The sequence below is a fragment of the Puma concolor genome, chromosome F2 (assembly GCF_028749965.1).
Source record: "Puma concolor isolate L17-30 chromosome F2, mPumCon1.1.hap2, whole genome shotgun sequence".
Taxonomy (NCBI): domain Eukaryota; kingdom Metazoa; phylum Chordata; class Mammalia; order Carnivora; family Felidae; genus Puma; species Puma concolor.
Genome location: NC_141684.1, coordinates 79484816 through 79498284, shown reverse-complemented (window position 1 = coordinate 79498284; position 13469 = coordinate 79484816). Strand labels below are relative to the sequence as shown.

The 13469-nt window shown below is 37.7% G+C and overlaps 1 protein-coding gene across 4 annotated transcripts in view; it reads right to left on the bottom strand.

The window, feature by feature from the left end:
- The window catches only part of PCMTD1 (protein-L-isoaspartate (D-aspartate) O-methyltransferase domain containing 1), a 69167-nt gene that overhangs the window by 20267 nt on the left and 35431 nt on the right, over positions 1–13469 (bottom strand). For all 4 annotated transcript variants that reach the window (XM_025922733.2, XM_086695295.1, XM_086695293.1 and 1 more), the window contains one exon: positions 5709–5811. In XM_025922733.2, the coding sequence (XP_025778518.1) occupies positions 5709–5811 (103 nt within the window). The remainder of the gene's footprint in view (positions 1–5708; positions 5812–13469) is intronic.

Here is a 13469-nt window from a genome sequence, read left to right as displayed (position 1 = left end):
TCAAGCATTATTTAAAGCAAAGTGTGAAGAGTAAGTAAATACAGTGTTTTTTCATTGAAAGAAGCTTTACGAAAATCCATAGGATCAAAACCAGTTTCTAAACACTTTATAGGAAACAGGACAGGTACATCACATAAAAGCGAGCGTCCAAGTATTTCAACGGTAATTTCTTCTCCTAAATCCAACTTTTCCCCGTGCCATTTCTCACGGATGTTAAAAATACGGAACTGATGAACAGCCGTGGTGACTATTTTCAAGCACTTCCGTTGCCACCATTTGAATGTATGTCGTGACTGAAAACAGTTCACAACCTGTAGTAATTGCTATAAAACTACCATCTGAGCATTATTAGTGTATCGAAAATATTCAAGTATCTGAGAAATATTTTGAAGTAATGTTGAATGTACATTTGTAGATCTCAAAACTACTTCAAGTGTGCCGTAATTCTCTTAAAGAGGAAGTAGGACTATTCCAGTGGTAAAGTCGACAGGACATAGAAGCATTTTTCCAAGGCAAATCAAAGCACATGCAACACAAACCTACACTTAAAAATCAAATTAGGCCACTGGACACTGCCATAAGCCAATTACATCTTTGAAACATAAAAGAGTATACTATCTGCACTTAACTAAAACTCATACCTCAACTGCATTGCCTCGCTCACTCATCTCTGCCCCCAAAAGTAACTCACACCATAGGTGAGTTTCATCAGTGAACAGGGTAAGTATGCTTTGTAATAAAAATGCTACCGTGCATTTAACCATGTTAACAGCCCTCCTTAATCCTAATCAAAGGGAAATAAATGACGAAAATATAAGCGCTGCTTCAACTTTTGTATCTGGAGCTAAACTGCTCGACTGTCATTCATGGGTAGCTTCCTGCTGGAACAAATATTGGGATAAATCACTGTTTACATCATCATAGCTAATTCAGAAGTAAATAAAAAGATGGACATAGCCGAGGTCACAGCCTGTCCAGTCTTCAGTTTTCCCACTTGGGCAACGTGGACACCAAAATGGCCTCTAGGACTGTGGATTAAGCACGTGGAATGTACGTGGTACTTAATGAACAGACAATACATATTAGGTGCTATTATTTTTTATTATCTCATTACTGTTTTCAGTACTCATATCATGATTCATGTATATAACAAACTATATAGAAACTATAGTCTTCTGTTCAAACGGAATGAAAATCTTCAAATAAATCAAACAATGCTGCACTCATTTGACTACTGATGTTAGACTATTCCCAAAATTAGCTAAAGTATCCTTGAAAGGGAGGGGAGACAGGATCGAGCGATGTATTCCTAGGAAATGGCACACTCCAAAGCATGCATTCTAGGGAGCTGAGTCAACTACATGCGCATGTATATATTACATAAATACATAATATTGCTATAAAAAAGTGTATACCAATTACCAACTCATTTGCAAAGCATTTACAGGATAAAGGTTTACAATTCAGGCTACTTTAACTGAATTATTCTTCCAAGCAACTACCACCAGAGAGATTATTTTGCTTACTGCTCAAGCACAAATACTGATTATAACTTGACCTTCTCCAAACTTCTTCCTTCATGAAAGCCAGACACCTAAGGGCCTTTAAGACCTAGGCCCAAAGACTTGTCTAGATCAGAGTGAGCTAAAATAAAGGTGTTCTCAAGAGTGTGAAGATACAAGGGTCAGCAAACAGGCCAAATCCACCCTGCTGCTTGCTTTTGTAAAGCAAGTGTCCCTACAACACCTCATGCCCACTCCCTTTCAAAGTGTCTAAGACTGCTTCTGCATTATGGCAGGGTTGAGCAGTTGCTAAAGGGACCATTTAGCCCAGGAAGCCCAAAGTAGTTACTACTTGGTCCTTGACTAGAGAAGTTTGCCAATGTTTTAGAGGAGCCTAGGAATCAAATGTCATGTTTATAAGGGAATTTCAACGAATCTGGAAATACCAACGTAGAGCAAGGATAAACCATACAAGAGAGCTCCCCCTCCTGCCCATCTCCAAATACAGTCAATTCAGAGTAGCCTCTCCAAATTATTTTGTTTGCTGATATAGGAGTAAGGCATGGAAAGAAAATTTTAAAACGCATACATTACAATAAAGACACTTTCTTCTAAAAGAAGAAATACTACTTTCAAGACTCAGGAACCCAGCTTGCTTTATAAAATAAACACAAAAACACACACTTACATTTCTTAAAAGGTCACCTTACATTATTTTTTTTAAGGTTGAGTAGTTTATGGATTTTTTTTCCCTACCTACTGTATTTGGGAGTTATGATCTCCAATTGATACATGTAAGAAAATTTAAAAATGCAGTTTAAATCGTAAGTGACATAATAGTTTTGAAAAAGCAACTGATGGGGCGCCTGGGTGGCGCAGTCGGTTAAGCGTCCGACTTCAGCCAGGTCACTATCTCGCGCTCTGTGAGTTCGAGCCCCGCGTCGGGCTCTGGGCTGGTGGCTCGGAGCCTGGAGCCTGCTTCCGATTCTGTGTCTCCCTCTCTCTCTGCCCCTCCCCCGTTCATGCTCTGTCTCTCTCTGTCCCAAAAATAAATAAACGTTTGAAAAAAAAAAATTAAAAAAAAAAAAGATTAATCTTTAAAAGAAAAAGCAACTGATTAAAAAAGATCCAACCCTCCCCACCCCCCAAAAAAGATCCAAACCAATAGGATAAGAAGGAAGAGTATTATGTTTCAGCTACCTATTCTGCGTTACACATAATCAAAAATAATCTGGTACTAAGGAATACCTAAAGAGCAATTAATTTTCCAGAGTTCCTTTCTATTTTATTAATTAAAATATGCACCTTGATGACCTGTTTACAATATAATGTGACCGCTTAGAAATGGGATTTTTAAAATCACTTTGCACAGCAACTTTTTCAAATTCCAAAAGTTAATATAAATAGAAATATCATCCACAAACACCAAAAAAATTGCAAAGAAATCATCAAAACACAAGACAGAAAGAACACGATTATATCTTTATAGTTTGTCACCAAAACCAAATAATATAAAAGGACCAATACAGGAGGCCAATGAGAACTCATCGACTTTGATATCTCAGCTTCCAACCACTCACCACGTTAAGCAAATGGAAACGTTTTCCCAGTACCTAGTGGTCTTTGGATGTAAGATACTTCTATATAGAGATCTGAAATATTTAAATAATACTTCAGAACACTACCTGAAAACCAAAATAGATAATATTTCCAGAACTAATTTTTTAGACTAGTTTATTAATGTACGAATCTGCTTTAAAAAGTTGCAATGCTTCAAAAACAACTGTTATAAAGTCTGACTATTTTAACTAAAATAGCAAGACCATTAAAAATTATAAACATTTAGAGAAATCATATCACCATGTTTTCTAACTCATCATTTTATGAATAACAAATCTATATCACAGAGTAACAACAAATTCAAGAACTACAAGGAAATTTTAATCGTTTTATAATTATATGAAAACAATTTTAGAAAAAAAATTTTAATTGAGACAGTTAAATATATAGTCTTCACACTTCTCTGTTACGGATTATTTGATATTTAAATTACATCAACATAGAAATGCTTTAAATAATAACATATTTTATTGTTTCCCAGGCCTAGCTGTCAGCACTAAACTTGAGCTCCATAGATACCTGTATAGAGATGCTTCAGGGATTCAAGGTTCATCCTTGAGTGCATTCTGTTGGAAATGGATTACTATCTAGTAACACCAGACTTCATGGTAGAACTTAAACACTGGCTTTCACTAATAGTGCCTCTGTATTTTCTAAGTTCAAATGTATTCAAAAGGCCCTTTTGTGTATACTGTTTCAACAACAAAACACATAAAATAGGAATCCAATAAATTCAACAAAATTCTATAGTTTTGATCAACAATATAAAAAATATTCCTGTCCACATCTTAAGCATTTAACATGTTACAAATAAGCAGACAGAAATGATAAGACACAAAAGGATGATAAAACTGAATCCCAATTTCCTATAAAATAACTTCGGCTAAAAACTTTTTTTTTTCTGTCAAACAATATGTTATTCTTGGGAACAGACTATGAACCAACACGGTAAGCACTTGAAAAATGATTCCAATGTGATTTAAATTTTAACTACTTATAAAGACAAGCATAAATAAGACAAAGGATGGTGTTCCCCAAATTGACGCAGAAAATTCAAATGGCTTGCTCAAATACATGGAATTAACTATAGGACAAAATAAACCTGAACACGTTCCAGTTCACTCCAGCCTGCCCGCCTGAGGTCTCTCATAACCCGATTACAACCACAGCCAGACAGAAGACTCCCCTTCACTGAGGATTTGCAGCAGCGTATCCGTTTTCTAGTCGTCACCCAATCGAGTGCCACTTGCCAGAGGACAGATACACACTGGCCAAGGCAAGGGGAGAAAAAGCGAAGAGCAAGCAGGGGGACGGAGAGAGGGGCAGAGAAGGGGGGGAAAGAGGAAAAAACACTCCGGCAGACGTTCACAGGGCCTTCTCCGCTTCCTTCATGCACTGTCCCGAGGCTGAAACTCTTTTAGAAAAAAGCCTTCAGCCCTGACTCAGACTCCCAAGTTTCTCACCTCCGTGATCATGGCCAGGGTCTAGAGATGAGTGGGGAAGGCCCACTCCCGACAAGCAGAGTTAGAACTCTGGCTTTGTACTAAAACTTTGCAAGAGAAGGTGACCTTGTTCTAAGCTAGTGTTCTAAGCTCTTTAAGGCTTTCTTGGAAAAGATGACTAGTTGGAAGATATGCCATCACGTTTTACACAATTTCGCAGAGTTCGTGTACTTCAGCATAAGACACCCTTGTCCCGTAGCGCTATCATTGCTGAATTTTAGGAACACTACACACTGAGAAGACTCCCCTGCCAGGCGAAGGACCCAAGTCTGCACTCTCTAAGGGAAAGTCCGAATTCAAAACAATGTTTTACAAAGCAATGGCTTCAACACAACCTTATCACAAAATAGATCAATATATTTCTATGATAATTAACTCTAGTTATATTACAAGGTAATTGAGTGTTTTTAAGATAGTCCTTCGGGGGCACCTGGGTGGCTCAGTCGGCTAAGTGTCCAACTTCGGCTCAGGTCATGATCTCACGGTTCGTGGGTTTAAGCCCTGTGTTGGGCTCTGTGCTGACAGCTCGGAGCCTGGAGCCCGCTTCGGATTCTGTGTCTCCCTCTCTCTCTGCCCCTCCCCTGCTTGTGCTCTGTCTCTCTCTGTCTCTCAAAAATCAATAAATGTAAAAAAAAAAAAAAAAAAAAAAAAAAAAAGTCTTTTGTATGCTAACAGGTATCACCCTATGTTAAAGAGGGCAGAACTATTAAATTACCGCTCCAAAGGTATAAAACCAGTTTCAGAACAGTATTTTCTAACGCCAGAAAAGGTGCTTGTATGATTTTTAATGAATGGAACGTAACCCTACCGCCATTACTATCACTGTATCCGTCAGTGACGGATGCAGTGATACTAATGATTACAAAAGTTACTTTGCGTTTATTTATAATTTACAGTTACACAGAACAAAAATGATAGCGTGATTCCTCTAACTTAATTTTTTCAGTCATTTTATACCACACTGCATTTCTGCTGCATTCAGCGGAGCAATTCAGGATTGATGAACAGCACTGAGGAACAGACATGTCATATTTAGCTGCTTATCAACTGCTTTCAAATCAAAACTATAGATGTGAATACTTACTTGTCAAAGCTGTCACTATTTTTGATGAAGCTCTCCAGTTTTTCCTTGGCATATTCCACCACATCTGAATGAAGCTCAATCCCGTGATTTATTCCAAAAGGACCTGCAATTGTAGCAGCAGCAGCATTTTTATAAAATATATATATTTATAAATACACACACATATACGTATAGTAATATGTCTTTACAGAGTTCTTTTAACTTCTGGTCACTTTTCTACCACAGGGGCATTTAAAAGGCTTGAATATGTGAATGTCTGCTAGCTAGATTTAAAAAGCTGAATCGAAAATCTCACTGTTTCCATGGCTTTGAAAGAAAGAAAAGAAAAAAGAAAAAGAAAGGAAGAAAGAAAAAAGAAAGAAGAAGGAAGGAAGGAAGGAAGGAAGGAAGGAAGGAAGGAAGGAAGGAAAGAAAAACAAAGACTAAGTTATAGAGAGTTCTCTCGAGAGCAGCCCATCTGTCAGGACAATATTGACTAAGCAATAATCATATTCTTATCTAAAGTTTTGAGTTCTTCACCATTACATTTTCATTTATCACTTGTTAAAAACTGGGTAATTCTAAAGTGCCTGACACCATGGGCTAACATGGCTATTCTATAAATGTCTCACACATCCCACTATATGCTAAGTTCCTACACTCTATGCCTTCCGGAGCTCCCCACGTCTAGCAGAATGTGGCCACCAGACGGCAGGACTGCACAGCCGATTATTTACTCTTCTGTTCCGGTGTCTCACACTTCACTTAGCATTTCTTTCTACCCACAGCCAAGGAGGAGTGACATTCTAGGAATGAAGAAAAGGAGAGCTTTCTGAGCCCCAGGAGATGGTACTGGGAGGGAGACCTGGGACAGTCACAAAATACCGGCAACCGAATTCACATCTCCCAGAGCTACTGGGCGCATTACCGCCTGCCCCATGACACACAGGACAGTAACACAATCTCACCTGGGTAGGCTACGTGCTTTTGAACTTCCAAAACTGAGCCAGAGTTTTCTACTCTATACTTATATTTTTATTTTGAAATTGGTCTTCTAGGAAAAAAAGACGTGTATGTATCTTCCCTATCTTATACATACTTCTTTTTGTATCTTGTATCTTAGGAACTAATTAACTGGATATACCCCCTACTGAATGTCATTAGAATACAATACATAGTGGAGTTCTACTGACCTCTAAGATCTTTTAAACAAAAAATATCAGTCACCAATTATCATGTTTGAATGTTCAGAGGGCACCTGAAAAAAAAAATGATGTATGATCTACAAACTACCTAAACTAGAAAAATTAAACCAAAATGTTTGGATACTATCTTCAAGCCAAAATCAGATAATGCTTTAACCTACTGCATTTCTAACATATTCCATTTAATATGATTAAAAAAAACGGTTATACTTGAAAAATGTATTCAGATACGGGTAAAAAGGTACATGATCCATCAAAACGCAACAGGTAGAATTAACTACCTTTGCAGTGTTTTCATACTTTTAAAGTAAGTTATGCTGATTGATGCAATCTTAAATGTTCTGTTTTGGTCTCCTTACAGTCAAACAGTTGGGTCGTCTGAAAACTGGAACATCCTATCTGGTATCATTTTAGACCTCTTGTAATTCCTGATTATTACCATAAACAAAAATAACCTGTCTTCAAAAATGAAAGTGGCAAATAAATAAATAAATAAATAAACTCAGAGAACACATGGGGACATCTCTTTTTTATACTGAATCTGAATACTTTAATAACTTGAATTTCCATAAGGAAACAAAGAATGCTAGGAAACACTGAACAAAGTTTTCCTCACTAAAAAAACTCAACTCATAATTACTTAACATTATGCACATATTGAGGAAAATACTGTTCTAGGAGATAAATTCCTAGGTGATCCATTTAATGTAAAACAAAGACTTCCATATTTTCATTATTCATTAAGAATCTAGCTATAGTAATCAACTATTCTTATGAGACCAGACCTGGGCTACATGGATAAGAAATCAATGAAAAACATCCATATTGCTAGAATCTGAAGTTTCCTTTAAGACCAAATGCATAAGCTACATAATAAAGGTGTCATGTAAAGAATCTGGAAATCAAGGCTTGTATTCAGTATTTCACACTGCTTTCTTAAGAGAGGGAGTCTGACCTTGAGTTCTATTTCAAAGGGACTACACAGGTGGTTCATCACTTAGAAGTCTCTTTTTTCTTTCCTTGCTTTCTGCTTATTGTCTAAAACCAAAGTGGCAACTTTTGGAAATAAGGTTAAAGTTCATTTAGAAAATTTCTTAAGGATGTTTTTCACATAACTTGTTTTTCACATTACCTGGGTATAAAAACAATTTCATTAATATATAAAGGGTTTGACCATACCGTAAACAGACGTGCAGAATATATTATGTATTCACTTCTAGTGCAAATACACCATTTATGATTTTTTAATGAACGAAATATAAGTAACATGGAAACATATCCTTATCACTATTAAGCTGTATAATTAACATATTAAAAATAGTAAATTTAAGAGAATTCATTAATAAAAGACAGAACTTAAATAGCAATGTTGCCAATATCTCATTTATTTAGAATGTAAAATACAACTGGAACATTTTAAATATAGGATAAAAATGTAGTGTGATGCTGTTTATTACAACTCATATTTGACACAGGCATTAAATAGAGCAGAAAATAAAACCTAGAAAACTAAGAACACAAACACAGCTACTTCCAAGGAAAGGGCCTCAGAGACCTAGGGTGGGAAGGAGACATTTCTGTCATTACACCCTTTTGTCTAAAGTGTCCAGACTATACCCATACATATAACTTTTTATCAGAAAATAATGGGCTAGTCAAAGAAATCACCAAAAAATAGTCTTCAGATTTTCAAATTAATAAAAGAATTCTAACAGAAAGGTACAACGGAAAAAGTGAAACAGTATCCAAAAGAAGTGTCAACACTTTCTAGCACCATCTAAGAGATAAAGTATAAATGTAACTTTGTATTCAGTAGTTACCAATTCTATTCTGTATTTGCCAATGTGAAGAGGTTTTTCTGTAAATGCTAACAGTTTCATTTTTTGTATTACATATTAAAAAAATAAAAGTACTAACAGTTGACCATTATCTCTAATAGCTAAACATTAAAGAAAAAATAGAAATATATACAGAAATCAAAGTTTAATTAAGACAAATAGCGATTAGGAAAACCTAGGGGCTCCTGGGTGGCTCAGTCGGTTGAGTGGCCGACTTGGGCTCAGGTCATGATCTCATGGTTTGTGAGTTCGAGCCCTGCATCGGGCTCTGTGCTGACAGCTCTGAGCCTGGAGCCCGCTTCGGAGTCTGTGTCTCCCTCTCTCTCTGCTCCTCTCCCGCTCACACTCTTTCTCTCCCTCAAAAATAAATGAACATTTTTAAAAAATTAAAAAAAAAAAAAATTAAACTGTAAATGCTTGGTTCCCACCCCAGGCAGACCAAGGGAATCTCTCAGGGTGTGGCCTAGGCCCTACAGATAACCTTAAACACAGTCCAGGCTGAGCACACTAGCCACATCCTCCCGATTTTTAAAATCTCTTTGGACTATCCAAATCTCTATTCTCATTGGTAAAGTGTTACCAATAAAAGCATGTTGGATAAAACTAAGTATTTACCACAAGGGGGAGCAGGTGAATCAGTTATTTGAGTTCTATGAAACTAGTATAAAGTTTCTCAATAACAACTGAAATATATAATGTAAAAACATTTTTTAATAAGTTCCAATGATATTTTATTACTAACTTTAGTTGCATAAAATAAAGCATTGGGGGAAGATTTATAAGCAACTTTGTAAGAATTCAGAGACACTAACAGGTAAGAGAATAGGTTTCGTTCTCTCTGTAAACATCTTGGGGTATAACAAAGAGACACAAATAGTGCAAAGGTACCTAAAGGAAAGGGAAGTAAAAGCAATCCGCAAAAGATTAAGTAATCATTAACTAGATAAAAAGAAATTGATCTCATATATTGCCACTTAAGATGACAATTTCTTATGGTTTTCCGTACATTTTTGTACAAAAAGAGCACGTTAAAGAAAAACAGGGTCAAATGTTTACTGAGTCCTGCCACGTTCACATAACCATTCTGAAGCTAGCTGGATCTGCCTAACACTAGACTAGACTTGGTTCTCCGCTCTGTAGGTTTAGGAAAGGCTTCATGAAGCAAATCTTGAAAATTTTCCAGAAAGTTCCAGCTCCAGTCCCTCGAGCTCCTCTCAGCTGACGGCGGATTTCTAAGTGCTATTTTTCTTTATTACACTTGAATTTTAGATGTATGTTTACACAAAATCTGAACATGTTGGCTTAAACAGTTACAGAAAATAGATCCGAGCCCTTAAGTAAACTACATGTCCAAAACCAGACGTCACAATCAGATCATTTACATGTTTCCACCCAGCAGGCTAAGAATACACTCAAGTCTAGTATGTTCACAGCAACTTATGACTATCCCACACATCTACGGTGGAACATTAAAACAGAGATTAGGTTTCTACCAGAGTAAATTCAATCAACTGAGAATAAAACGTGCTCACCTACAAAAAACAGTTTTAAAAGTTAATTTAAACAGCTTTACACTTGATCTAAATTCTTTTTAATGCAATCATTTCCCCTGGAAGCGATTTTCAGCAGCTCTTTCACTGCACTGCATATTTGTGAAATACCTGAAGATACACTGGGGCCAGCATGGTGACCAATTCACATAACAAACAGTGAACTAAATGAAGAATGGGCTGGTGAAACTGACAACAATGCTTCTATTGCTAGTTCAGAAGTGAGAAGCACAACTTCAAGTGTACAGGATGGGTCTCGTTTTCTGCTGGATCCTCAGCAGCCACCACAGTGTTGAATATAACAAACACCTTTGAAGGAATAAAAAAGTACAAAAATGTACCTACGCTCCCAAACTTAAAAGGTTCACAACTCGGACTGAAGCAAATGATGTACACAAAACCTAAAATGTGTATTTTTCATGTCTAAATTTAAATATCACGTATACTGGCAAAAGTCATTAAGTATATGGCAAATCTATTTTATCTGTTACCACCACAGAACGAGGCACTGCAAGGAAGAATGAGGGAAATACATTCCATTCAAAAGAAGTCTGTTAACGTTAGCTACGATGGGAATCTTCTAAAAGGCAATACAAACTTTCCTTCATGTACCGAAGGAGATTATGACTTCAAGTCAGCTATTATCCATATAATCATGTGAGTATCATGCAAAAGTAGAGCTGTCCCCAACTCTATGAAGTTATTCTTGAAGTGGGGACCCGCCAACTAGACAAAATGGAGAGAAATGGAAAACCTTTTCGAGTATACCTTTCGACTCGTTGGGAATTTTTTAACCCTACCAGTATGTTACCCATTCCACAGAAACTGATGAAAGAGTGAAGAGAGTCTGATGTCCAGGTTTCCACCTGGAAGAATCTGGGGTAGAAAATAAAAAGCTACCTCTCACCAGAATGAGCAACAACAGGAAGAAGAAAACGTGAACTCTTTGCCTCGTGTGGGACAGAGTAAGAGACGGTGACCCGAGCCGGAAACAGGCTACACTTCCAGAATCTTGTGCACACTGAAGAGACGGGCGGTAAGCACCGTGATGCTGAATACAGCATCCAGTGTGTTGGCCCAGCCCGGAAGATCAAGAGCGTCCCCGGTTCAGGACACAGGCCAGGCCTTGGTGCTAGAAACTGGTGAATCCTCTGTACATGGATGTTACCTGAAGGCAGAAGAAAAGATCCACCCTTCACCCTTCGCTAGCCAAAGCCAAATCAGCTTCCCTAACAGGACGAAAAGTGTTCACAAAGGCAGTGGAAAGAGACTTGAAATCCAGGGAAAGAATCTTTGAATGCCAAAGGTGTGGGAGGGTAGCTGAGCTGACCCCTGCAGAAGCCACACTCCAAGAGAATGTTAAGACAGGTTCTAGAAGGGATCAGGAACTCCAGCAGGCCAAGTAGCCCTGCTGACTCAAGCCAATCTCTGGCTCTCATCTACGTGCTCAGTCCAACCGACCAAGTCCGCTCAGGGAAAACTATATGAGGAGAGGAAGGGAATAGGCACCAGCTCCTACACTGTGAGATCTTCACAAGTTACTTTACACATGAAGAGACAAATTCGGAAAGCTTAAGTAATCTTCCGAAACACAGGGTTGACACTCCTAACTTACGGTAGTTTATGTTCTATAAAGTTCAGCAAACACTGAATTACCAAGTGCCGAACCACTCTAGTAGGGGAGACACGTACACACACACACGTACCTCAAACACATAATAATCTCAAAACCTAAAAACTCAATCTGCTTGTTCGCTTTATTTTACAAAAGAGAAAACGAGCTTCCAAACTATTAAGAGATGTTTGCCCGAGAGCATCCCAGGAGGGGCCAAACACGGGCTCCAGAACCAGAGGAGCTGCTTGTGCTGCACTGTCCCCTTCTGTCTTCATCTGCTAGGCTCCTCTAAAAGCCAGCTGTGACAAGAAGGCACAGCTGTCCCCCGTCCACCCCAGCGAGGAACATGCAGAGTGACCCAAAGTGTTCACGCCTCTGCTCTCGTGCACAAATGACCTCAAAAGCCACCAAGTACTGATCTGAGAGTTACAAATAAACTTTAAGTAGCAAATTCACAAACAATAGGGAGCAACTAACTGTAAAACAAAGACAATCTGAGTTGGGGAGAGTTCATCCTGAAGATAAATACAAACTCAAGATGTGCAAGAACAACCTAAGATTTTTCACACCAAGGGGACTGCCTTGGAACTCTGAAGAACAGTATGAGGAAATATAACCAGAAATTACTGTGAAAACTTTGTAAAATTTCTAAAATCTATAGTTTCCTAATATTTGATGTTTGTATTACTATTTGTTGCCCTATAATAATTAGCAGTAATAGTCCATAAACACAAAATCACGTGGGTATTGATTTTTAGAGGGAGTAAAAATGAAAGATGGTTGAGATTAGTAATGACTTCCACTCCACAACCATAAGTGAAAACGGGGAAGAGCCCTAAAGTATAGACTAGTGATGGCAACTCAAGACGGGGTATGCACAGAATACCTGTGCAGAGGATGCACAGAAGCCTAACTGGGACAAAGAAGGAACAGTTCAAACAGCGATGAGTTTTACTGAATTCAGAAAATATGAGTAGCCTAAATGAAATAAATGGTTCTTTTCAAAACAGATTTGCTCAGAGCCCAAAATAAAGCACATGCCAAGAGCCTTTGTAACTCCTAAAAAGAAAAAAAGAAAAAGAAAAAGAAAAAGAAAAAACCAATCCTCACACAAAAAGGGTGGGGGGATGGGGTGGATAGAGGAATAACTGAGGTTAGGTTTAGTACAAAATATATTCTAAAGCAAACACTAAGAACCTGCAGAATGTGTTTTGTCTTATCAAAAAGAATGGGGGGTGGGGGCCGAAGACCACTCTGGATTTCCCTGATTCATCTCTGGCTTAAAGTGAGCCAAAATAGATTCCTAAAAGAGGTGCTTAAAAGAGCATGAAAAAAATATTCGAAGACCGTATTTCTGATAAAGCGTTTGTATGCAAAATGTATAAAGAACACTTAGACATCAATAAGAACACCCAACAGCTTAATTAAAAAATGGGGAAAAGATTTGAAGACATTTAACTAAAAACATGGGTATGACTAAAAAAACACAGGAATAGATTCTCCTCCACATCATTTGTCACTACAGAAGTACAAGTTAAAACCACAGTGAGATACCAGTTTATACCTACTATGAT